The 12329-nt window shown below is 38.4% G+C and overlaps 1 protein-coding gene across 1 annotated transcript; it reads left to right on the top strand.

Annotated features, from left to right (window-relative positions):
- Window positions 1–761: 761 nt before the first annotated feature.
- LOC133529611 (V-type proton ATPase subunit B) lies at window positions 762–12109 on the top strand. The gene is made up of 11 exons (XM_061867362.1): window positions 762–916; window positions 1999–2117; window positions 2700–2829; window positions 3392–3523; window positions 3813–3937; window positions 4361–4591; window positions 5746–5848; window positions 7361–7515; window positions 8204–8341; window positions 10243–10371; window positions 10981–12109. The coding sequence occupies exons 1-11, from the start codon at window positions 844–846 to the stop codon at window positions 11116–11118; spliced, it is 1473 nt and encodes a 490-aa protein (XP_061723346.1). The 5' UTR covers window positions 762–843; the 3' UTR covers window positions 11119–12109.
- Window positions 12110–12329: the final 220 nt, after the last annotated feature.

Raw genomic sequence — 12329 nt, 5'->3', positions numbered from 1 at the left:
AAGAGCGATAGAGAGGAAGATAACGATTTTCCATTTTTCGATGTTCCATTTTTCGATGCTAGAGTCGGAAACGCGCATGTAACTCCTCTGGAGTTACATGCGCGTTGCCGTTGCCGTTGACGAAATTTCTTGTTTGCCACCGACGTAGTATAAAAAAAAAGTTCATATTGTGACGCCTTCTTTTTATTATTAAATTAATTAATAGTATATTCCTAAAAAGCGAGAAAACCTGTACTGGATTATATCCACCTAATTTCATAAATAAATATAAATACAACTTTGTTGAGGGTAAGGAATACTTTCCAACACTGAATGAAAAAAATCACAAGTCTTTAAAGGAAAAAAGTACCTACATAAAATATTAACAATGAAAAAAAACAAACCTAATAACACCAACTTCATCTAAAGTAGATACGGATTGCATTTATTGCAGACCTATTCTTGTCTTTGTGTCGAATCTACCGGTGTAGTTCATCTTTAACCAAACATGTGTACCAACCTAAAAATTCCAATAAAATATGACATTTACACCAATATACAGAAAAAATAGAGCTGCATTCAGAATAATATCATAAAATATATTTTGAAAGAAATTTAATTGATCTTAGCATTATATTTAAGTGAAAATGAAAGTTTTATTGTTACCATTAATCAATATTGGGTATCATAATCTATTGCAAATTAATTTCAGTTTTATTGATTGTCATAGAGTAACGTCATCTTGTGATGAGGTCACGTGACGGCACGTGAAGGAACATAGACAAGACATCCATTCGTCAGTTTTCAGGCGGACAGGACAGCGCAGTTTAGTGTTTTATTGAGCTGGTTGCCTGTGTACTCAAAATGAATAAGGCTCAGGCGACTAAGGAGCATGTTTTGGCAGTGTCCAGGGACTTCATATCCCAACCCCGTCTGAGTGAGTAAAAGTTATTAGCTTATTTATCCAGAAATTTGGTTCGTGGACGTCTTTGAACGTCATTCACTTGGTAACGTCAATTATCGATTTTGCTACACCTAGCTTCCTGTGGTATTTTGTTATTTGTTATATCAGAAAAGACACTCAAAGTCTCAAATCCCAGATTTTTCCTTATTTAATGTGTATTTACGTTCCCGAAGTTCCGTAATGGCTTCTTTTTAGGGAGTTGTCAACCTTGAAGCCTTATCTTTGTAATTCGGATAGATCTTCGATCATGTATATTCAGTTAACATGATTAGCTGTACCTCTAAAATTTCATGTTGAAAATATGTTGTTCATGTCGCATCATAAGTAAAACCATGGATTAATCCATAATTGGTTGATGAATTCTTAGGTTTAAAAGAGAACTTTATGTTTAAGGTGCTAAGTTTTAATTTTGAATAGCATGTCTAATTGTCAGTGTTGATCATATGACTACATAGCCAATGGGCTAAGTTCTGAAAAAAAAGAATGTATCTAAGATGTTTCACATTTTAGACTGAATGTGTTTAATCTATTATTATATTAATGATCAACTATTTATTTTATTTTATCTCACACTCTGTGTTCCAATAGGATTTATATAATGTTTTTGACATCAGCTGATTGAGGAATATTATAAACCTTAACATTTCTATGATTCTTTTATATAATGCTACAAAATGTAATATTTCTGGTACTGTTTTTTATCTTGAAAGTGTAGGTTTTACTAGTCATGTGATTGTGATTTTCAATTGTAGACTTTAATATTAAATTACCTCAAATTGGGCCCATATGTATCATGCAATGGTTGCTGGTAATAAGGTAAACTTTCTAAACTGAAAAGAGTGGAAATATGATATAAAGCTGAAGTTTTCAAGCAAGATTTCAGGGTTTGGTTTTTAGGAAAAATTATTCAGTGCACAAAAAGGGTTTAAAAAGCATATTGCACATATTTAGAGTTAAACTTAAAATACCATTCCAAAGTATCCTAATTTATTCTACTGCTAATCATGGCCCTAGTTTCCTGGTGCACAAGCCTGAACACAAGTGTTTTAATGCAGCTTACAAGACGGTGTCGGGTGTCAATGGTCCCCTGGTCATCCTCGACGAGGTGAAGTTCCCCAAGTTCTCAGAGATTGTGCAGTTGAGACTTGCCGATGGAACCCTCCGATCTGGTCAGGTAATTATCATGTTCATTATTATGTCATTTTATCTGTTACATGACAGTACTACTTCTTCTTTATTACTTTTTCAAATGAATGCTATAAAAAAATCTGATGTTCTCAAGCAAGAGGTACCACATTGTTGCTTACCATAAGGACGAAATTTGCTCATATCTTTATACAAATAACCTGTCAGAGCGTCCTTATGGCAAGCGACAATGTGGTACCTTTTGCTTGAGAACGAAACATTATTATTATTATGATTAAACAAATTATTTTAAACTTTTATTAACTCTTTTCATCTTCTTTATTCAAGTGACAGTTTTTTTGCTTGAATTGAATGAGTTTGGCTATCTTACTTTCGTTGTTGCCATGGTGATATTTACTGGGTCTAAAAAGTCTAGGTGGTACTGAATTCCAAGGAACACGGGACACACCAGTTTATAAGTCTCGAGAATTGATTTGTCTAAAATTTGAGCTAATTCTACAAAACGCCGACTTTGTAACTGATGCTTATCTTTGAAGCTCTTAAGATTCTGTTCAGTTTCTTATACTGCTACTTTAACTGTTGCTAAGCTTCAAATTTCATTGCTGTCCAGGTGCTGGAGGTCAGCGGCTCCAAGGCCGTCGTCCAGGTGTTCGAGGGCACCTCGGGCATCGACGCCAAGAACACTCTCTGCGAGTTCACCGGCGACATTCTGCGCACACCTGTCTCCGAGGATATGTTGGGTAAGCATGAATAATAAGGAAATTTGAAGAATGAAAGTCAGGGTCGTTGTGTATTCGCGCCAAACTTCGCGTAAAGCTTGGCAAGCAAATTAACAAGTACATTCTTTATACTTGCCTTTTTGGCATTAATAAAAACGCCACAGATTTCTGTTAATATAATTTACTTCAAAATTTTACCACAAAGAGTGCCCAATTTGGAACCACAAGTTTACTTCTGTGAAGTTGTTTCTAATGCTAAAAAAAAAAAACAAAGTATAGTGGATAAACATTAAGATAAGTGACGAGCTTTTATGAGGGCTCGTATTTCCCCACTTAGTCAACAAATATTGGGCTATTGGACTTGACATGTGCTATTTTCACTGCCTCATAATAGCCTAAGCTCGAGGAATGTTAGGAAATATTTGGATTACAGCCTTGATTGCTGAGACCTCTATCAGCAATAAGTGATGACTTGAAAGACTAATTTTCACATCTAAAACTACATATCACTTTAAAAATATGTGAACTAAACCGTAAAAGTAATTTATTGATATTATTTCAATGTTTTCATTTTGTAATACAGGTCGCGTGTTCAACGGCTCTGGAAAGCCTATCGACAAGGGCCCCCCGATCCTGGCCGAGGACTTCTTGGACATCCAGGGCCAGCCCATCAACCCCTGGTCCCGTATCTACCCTGAGGAGATGATCCAGACTGGTACGTTCAAATATACATAACTAGGTACTTTTCTATTTATTTTCAATTACTATTCTATACAAACAATTACTGTATATTATTGTGTTATGACTTGCATCCTCAAAAACTTCCTTGTTAAGTTGCAATTATGGTACTTGGAGAGAGATCTGGTCAAATTAAGAACTGTAATAATCTGAAATTCAATGGTCATCCTATTTTGATATTTCTCTATAATCTAAAATTCACTCCAATTGATTACTGACTATAAATTATTTTGTGGACAGTAGTATAATGCTTATATTTGGTGCAGGTATCTCCGCCATTGACGTGATGAACTCCATCGCCCGTGGACAGAAGATCCCCATCTTCTCTGCCGCCGGTCTGCCCCACAACGAAATCGCCGCCCAGATCTGTAGACAGGCCGGTCTGGTCAAGGTATGATCATATTGGCATTTATTGATTTATTAAATCTTTGGGAAACAATGAGGGAAAACACATAGAGTTGAATCAAGCTAACTTTTGCAATTACTAAATGTGGAAATATCACCAGAAATATAAGTTTAGCTTAGAATGGACTCTTAATTCATCAGACTGGACTTTTAAAAACCAATCAGTTTCTATTAATTAGTATAATATTTGGTTGTTTAGTCTTAAGTACCATTTAGTATATGACAGGTAGTAAAATATGACCGAGCCATACTGCTAAAGTAAGATGTAGGGTAGGGTAGGTGTAAAACTAGGTCTTACAAAATTAAAGGCCAGGTACTATGAGATCTCATAACTTTTTCAAGAGTAAAAGCGTTAGTTTTAACATTTGTTATGTTTTGGATTATACTAACTATTTATTTCGTCCACCAGCAAACCGGCAAATCCGTGATCGATGAGCACGAAGACAACTTCGCCATCGTGTTCGCCGCCATGGGTGTGAACATGGAGACCGCCCGTTTCTTCAAGCAGGACTTCGAGGAGAACGGCTCCATGGAGAACGTGTGCCTGTTCTTGAACTTGGCCAACGATCCCACCATCGAGAGAATTATTACTCCGCGTCTGGCGCTGACTGCTGCTGAGTTCTTGGCCTACCAGTGTGAGGTTAGTTAATAAAAACTGGTTAGACTTCTCAAAGATTTCCACAGGTTTTCAACGGTTCTTTTCAGTCTTGATGAGCGTATACCTTGGATTCTGCCTTATTCAGACCTTTGAAATAAAATAGTGTTTTTCTACCATGTACTCTGCTTCCGTCTAAGTAACAGACAATACATTTTGTTTGATGTCGATGTCCTTTATCTACTTGTTATTATTAGAACGGGCCGTATACATCATCTTGTTAGTGATCAATTAGTCTAGTAAGGTAAGCAAGTATTTAGGATTTAAGTGGTCCAGAGACTACCGTATCATACAATGCAGAGGATGGACCTTAAAGGTGTCATAGCATGGACATGACGACCGCCCGCTTCTTCAAGTGAGACTTCGAGGAGAACATATGCCAGTTGTTGAACTTGGCCAACGATCCACCATCCCACACGTTTCCCATTACTCTGCGTCTAGAGCTGACTGCCGCCAAGTTCTTGGCCTACCAATGTGAGATAAGCTAATCAAATCTCGGTTATAGGCCACAAGGAACTCTACAATGACGGTCTTGGCTAGGTTTTATACTTTATCGTAATCAGAAGACTTGCAGTTGAATACAGCTTTTCTGTCATGTACTCTGCTTCTGTTGTTGATAAGGCTATAATAAATTTTGTTTCATGTCATGTTATTTGTCAATCTGTTAATAATCCTGGACGAAGACTTATTTAGGATTTTCACAGGTTTTCAATGGTTCTTTTCGGTTTTGGCCAGATTATAACTTCGATCCTATTCAGACCTTTGAGATAAAACAGAGCTTTTCTCCCATGTACTCTGCTTTCGTCGATGATAATGCTATAATAAGTTTCGTTTCATGTCTGTATTTTTTTTCCATTTAGTTTTTGGTAGTACAAGACTAGTTGAAGGTATTCGGTTTCATTCAAGTGGGTAATTTAAGTCGGCTTTTATCGGCGACAATGCAACGACGATCCTGTTCAATCTCATCAAACAAATCGCAAGTACCTACCCATATAATATTTAAAAAGATTGTCGTTTGTCGATGAAGGAAATATCTAGTTATATCCTTAATTGCAGTAACGCCTTATTGACATCCAGATAAAATCTTGTGTTTCAAAACGGCATATATTTGTAAATAATGCATAAATGATTGCCAACAGAAACACGTGCTGGTCATCTTGACCGACATGTCCTCGTACGCCGAGGCGCTGCGTGAGGTGTCGGCGGCCCGAGAGGAGGTGCCCGGCCGACGTGGTTTCCCAGGTACCGTACACTCCGCATACAGTAGGGTACTCTACTTTACTACTCGTCAAATCACTTTCTTTTTTCGAACTGTCAAAACGATCTGCTAATATGGAATTTATAAGGAAATTTCTACAGTGAACTCACCGCCTTTTTTTATTAATATGTGATTGATATTATAGAAATTGTGTCAAAAAATAAGTGTTATCTATGTTTTATCTAATAATTATCTGGTGCTTTATTTCGTGCATGGTGTGAAATTATTTATTTTAAATACAGGAAACGTCCATATTATACATAGTCCACCTTAAAGGTCCGACCACACTGCTGCTTAAAAAACAGTAACGGTACGGAATCGCAGTGACTTTTGACTTTTTCTCTATCAAAAATCTATCGTATCTTTAAATAAATTTATTCATCTATTTTTACATTTTTTAAACTACTATATTAAAATTTTGAATTTTGTTTCTTTCGAAGCTTCCCGTCTCACACGTTATTAGAATTTCTTGTAAGGTTCAGAAGGGAATCTTAATTCTAGAACTACAAATCCTCATTGCGCTTGTAAATACGCTACGTACGTACGTGATATGTCCAAATTTGAGAAATGAAAACCTTATAATATGTAGGTATAGTTTTCAGGGTGTAATTTCAGTTTTAAAAAATCAAGCACATGTCGGATTTTACAAGCACTAGTTCCGCAATTGGAGCCCTTTATCGAAAATCAGTTCCATAATTGGAAACCGTTCGATATTAGGATGCAAAGGAAAAAAAAATTTTCAAATCCAAAATTGAAATTGGAAACCAGCAACATGCTGAGATGAGGCCATTTTGTGACACTTTATACTTTCTATGTTTTTGTTCGATTATGTAATTTGTCTAGTTTGTGTTTACGAATAAAATAATTATATTCTATTCTATAAAATATATATATGTCGGAGAACGACAGAGTGTGCCATCTATTGCCTTTAAGAGGCTGTTCATCACGCCATATTTGACAAATAGAGCAAGCTAGGGTGTTACGTTATACCCGAGTGGCGTTTGACGCAGTTCCGCCAAGGCGTCATAGAGTGCGCTGTTAAAACAATTGAAAACGAGAACAATTGATGTTATGCTGTCAATCATTCTGCAGACGAAAACGAGAGAACATGACGTCTGTGGCGGTTCCTGGTTCTAACCCATTGGCTTGCTTAACACATTCACTGCCGGGAACCCACCTGGTGGGCGCTCGTGAACTTTGTTCAGATGCCGGACAACCCGCTGGGCGGGATGTTTTGTACGCAGCTATAGACCACCGGTTTCTGGGGTAGTGCGCCGTTTTTTGTATGGCAGTGAATGTGTTAAGATAAGAAGTGTAACGTGTGCTATGATTTGTAATCAATCTATTAGCCTAATAAAGACTGTGAACATCGTATTTCATTGAAAGCCGTCATCATCCACTATTGAAGATTCTGATGTGCTGTCGCTAGTATGATACGCCCACGATTCCCGACATATATAAAAAGTGGATCATCTTTATATCGTCGTGTGTCGCAGGGTACATGTACACCGACTTGGCCACGATCTACGAGCGCGCCGGGCGCGTGGAGGGCCGCAACGGCTCCATCACGCAGATCCCCATCCTCACCATGCCCAACGACGACATCACGCATCCCATCCCCGACTTGACCGGGTACATTACCGAGGGACAGGTGAGGCCTCCAGAAACCATGTCATCATGTTTTGCCTACTTTCTGACTTACATTCCACACATTGTAAATATTGCAGCACTTTTCACCCAGCTTGGATACAATACAGTTAGGGAAATGCTTAATATTGGGATATGCAGTCTTGCAGTTTTATTGCGAAAAATTGGCAAGAATTTCACTTGAAATCTAGCCAGAATATAGAAGTTGTAATGGTTTTAGAAGCTGTTTTGTTTTCAATGTAATAAAACATTTTACTGGCTATTTGACATTTTACCTGGCTTTTTAAACAACCTTTAAACCGGACTTGAAGTTTAAATTATAAAAATCTTCTGCCGTAATCATTTTACGATGTCCACAGGAAAGTCACATAACCGTAACTCATACCAAATAAGTTTTTGACCCTTATCAGTTTCAAAGAGCAATGCATGCAATCAAGCCCGGATTTAGACACCTAAGGCTCCTAGGCACTTCGTATAGATCGTGTCATTCACGAAGGCACATGCCTTTTATTAAAGATAAAATTTGACAAATCTACGCGTCATCGTGTATGACACGAACTATATAACACTTAGAACTTAGGGGGCCCCCCTTCTCCATCTCAAAGCCATTGCTTGGGCCCCTAGGCCCGGCCATTGTGGGGCTAGGCGGAAATCCAGCCCTGCATACAATAAATCCTAACATAATGTTACAGATCTACGTCGACCGCCAGCTCCACAACAGGCAGATCTACCCGCCAGTGAACGTGCTGCCGTCCCTCTCCCGTCTGATGAAGTCCGCCATCGGCGAGGGCATGACCCGCCGCGACCACTCCGACGTGTCCAACCAGCTGGTATGTTCATACTGTACATTGTAGGTGGAGAACAACAACTGTCAGCTCCAACAACCAACAACAACAAGCTGAAGGAGGCGTCATCAGCTGGTATGTTGAAGATTATATATAGTCATATCAACATATTCAACATTTAGGGCCAAGGGTTAAATACACAGACCACCTAGACGCCGCAAACATGCTCAATAGTATGGGGACCGAGCGTGTCCATTTTTTGATGCCTACTATGACGTCACGCAAGCGATTTTGTGATGTGCGACGCTATCGCCACGGTGATCCGATTTTAAAACGTAATAATAAATCAACGTATTTATGATTGATTTTATATCGATTCTTGTATCGAATATAAATCGAGTTAATGGATAAAAAAAATTAAGCGGTTCCAGTACAGTCAGTGCTCCAGATTTGAGAAATATACTACAATATAAAGAATAACAATATTATATAATCTCTCACTTTATACTTAAGCTTAAACTTCATAAAGATCTTCGTAACACGAAACCGTCAGAAAAATCGATTATACATCGAATTGCACAGCGATACTGAATGAAACATCGCAGTGTACAACACTAGTGGCTTAAAATCGACAGAATATGAGAAAATCCCTCCTACCATGCAACTAAACGATGTACGAACGTATCGTTTGTTTGCTGTCCAATGCGACCTACAAATAAAATGCCTTTAGTGATGCATTGATGCATCAAATATAAGCCGTAATGGATGACGTAATTACTTCGTAAAGACACTATCTTTTGATTATCTTAGTAGAAACGACACAACATCATTACAAATTGAAAATAAATGATTTTAAATAAATAAGGCGATTATAAATAAATAAATATTATAGGACATTATTACACAAATTGACTAAGTCCACAGTAAGCTCAATAAGGCTTGTGTTGAGGGTACTAAGACAACGATATATATAATATATAAATATTTATAAATACTTAAATACATAGAAAACACCCATGACTCAGGAACAAATATCCATGCTCATCACACGAATAAATGCCCTTACCAGGATTTGAACCCGGGACCATCAGCTTTGTAGGCAGGGTCACTACCCACTAGGCCAAACCGGTCGATTATTTAATACCAAAATTATTTACTTATGAAAAGAAATGTCACCTTTCACTCTCATCGTATTCGCACAGTTAATTATGCTACAATGAGGCATTTTGTTGCGTGGCAATAAACGTCTAACACTTGGGATGTCATGAGCACCACTGAGCGAGAAGTAGTGAACTGTACTAGTTAAAAACTCGCACAAGTCTTGTACTGGCGGTATCTAGTTAATCTTAAATCTGTGGTTAAATATTTCAACGAGACGATTCCAGACTTCTGCTGTGTAATAATAATAAATTAATAATAATCGTTGATACAGTTTTATGATAATTACCTTCTTACACACTTCTTGAAGCGACGGGGCACTTGGTTGACGACGGTCCAAAAAGACCTTAAAGAACGAAATATTGACAAGAACCTAACGTGGAACCGTGCCACCTGGGTGTTAAGGATAATGAAGGCCTACCCCAAATAGGGATAAAGGTTTCATTGATTTCAAGGTTTTTAGACACGAGTGACCTGTATTCGGATTTGGAGAAGAGAGAGGACAACATGACGTCGTGGATAATCATGAAACTGTCAGGGCTCACAAAAGTGGCATACTACAATTCATTCATTTATTACCATCTTTTATTTGTCATTTTATAGCCCTAAAATTGCGACATTCTTTTCTTAGACGGTCACTGAATAGTTACAGATAAAGATCATATCTGGATCATTTTAGGAGATTCCAATGCTTAATTTTGGGCCGCGTTCAATGCGGCTTACTGTCTGCCAATCTTCAAGCGCAATGTAGCAATACCAAAATGCTAATTCGTTTATTTTCCCCGCAGTACGCGTGCTACGCCATCGGCAAGGACGTGCAGGCCATGAAGGCCGTGGTGGGCGAGGAGGCGCTGACGCCCGACGACCTGCTCTACCTGGAGTTCCTCACCAAGTTCGAGAAGAACTTCATCACCCAGGTAACTTGCTGTCAATTTGTCTATGGTGCATGAAAAACATGTGAACGCCAAATGTCACTGTCATAGTAGTCTTCGAGTATCTTTAATTTAAAGCTATAACAGACGGGCGTGCCATGCCGCGACCTTGGTCCGGTCAGCATATCTCTTTCTCGCTCTTACTTATAGCTGCGTCCTTAACGAACGTACGGCCGATCACCTTACACACGATCGAACCGGCCTCGGAGCTCGGACCGGACCAAGGTCGCAGTCCAGCATGCCCGTCTGTTACATGTTTAAGAAAACAAAGTCCTATATACTTTACTTTTTGCACTTATCGTTATTATTAGACTTTATCTCATTGCCGACTATGATGAATATGTAACTAGGCATAAGACCTGCCTAAGAATACAAGATAGAGGAGATATTTTAGCGAGACTCTTTCAATTAATGAATTTATGAAATGGTATAAGGAATGGAATCATTTATGGGGCTGCAATATTTTTGGTTTTACCTTCCACGTGATCAAGTTCGAGGTTTAGAAAATAAAAAAAGATCCTATTCTTGTTCATGTTGTATTATCCAGAAGATATACCATAGACGAAATCACTTACGAACTTTGACTTCCCGCAGGGTAACTACGAGAACCGCACAGTATTCGAGTCGCTCGACATCGGCTGGCAGCTGCTCCGCATCTTCCCCAAGGAGATGCTGAAGCGCATCCCCGCCTCCACCCTCGCCGAGTTCTACCCGCGTGACTCGCGCCACTAGGCACGCCGCCCAAGTGACCCGCCATTTTGAACTTGTCAACTTGTCCATGGTCATTATAAGCGTGGGAGCGCTAAACGTCACTTTGACAGCTATGAGGCGTTTTTTCGGACGGTTGACCTTTTTACTGTCGTAAAATGAGGTGATTTTGAAAATTCTAAATTTTTCGGCCTATAAAGGTGTATTTACTACCAGAGGTGCTGCAAATTTGAAGATTTGAATTTTCAAAGTTATCCCATTTTACGGTATGTTTAGAAATGCATACAATAATTACTATAAATTATTTTAACTGAGATAACGCTAGATGTCCGTTTTGTTAAGAACAAGTTGAAATGACGCGTCACGTTATCTTGTAAGATATATTGTTTACTAGTAAGTTGTTAATAGTTTATGTAATGTGTATTACTTACGATCGAAAAACTATATCGTGTTGCTGTTCAAAGTTGTCTGTGGTAAGATAGCTATAATGCTATATATGCCGTCTTGTACATATTCCGAAGTAGACATGATAGTACTTGCAATATACTAAATATATTTTGAATAGACTTCTTTATTTATCCTTCGTTGGAGTTTTAACGACAAATAATTAAATATAAATTATGTGCACAAATAGTGGAAAAAAAATATTTAATGAAATATATTTAATCGAAATCAAATGTTACAATGCACTTTTGTGATATATTTCTGGCTTCAAATCTTATAGCATTTTGTGAATGTTTGTATGTAAATATACAACGATATCGAGCCTGGGCTATCACCGCGAACTTTGAAAAGTCGAAGTCTTATCTATCACCGTCTCTATCGCTCTTTATTGGGGGGACAGAGCTGGAGATAGGTTTGGAAAGTCGAGAGTTCTCGGTAGACCCCTGTACGTAACCGTGGTTACATTCCATTCGCTTGTTGCCATCGCCGATGCAAATTTGGAGTTCAAATACTGCAAGTGAATTAGGATACTGTTGTTTTTTGAATGGAAATAAAAGAGTATAGAAGTTCATTGTTATTTTATTCCATCAACATCACATCAGTGCATCCTGAATGGTTGGGGAGCCCAAGAGGGGATTTTTGAAGTGACTCGAGCGCGTCGGATTAAGATAGGGGGTAGGGCTGCCGTCCGTCCGGGTTTTCCCGAATTTGTCCTAGTTTGGAGGCCGTTCGGGGGGGGGGGGGGGGGGGTTGTTGTCAAGAAGTTGGACACTTTTCATGTAAGGAAGCAC

This window comes from Cydia pomonella, chromosome 21 (assembly GCF_033807575.1).
Source record: "Cydia pomonella isolate Wapato2018A chromosome 21, ilCydPomo1, whole genome shotgun sequence".
Taxonomy (NCBI): Eukaryota; Metazoa; Arthropoda; class Insecta; order Lepidoptera; family Tortricidae; genus Cydia; species Cydia pomonella.
The sequence above is the reverse complement of the archived record's forward strand: the minus strand, read 5'-3'. Positions and strand labels throughout refer to the sequence as shown.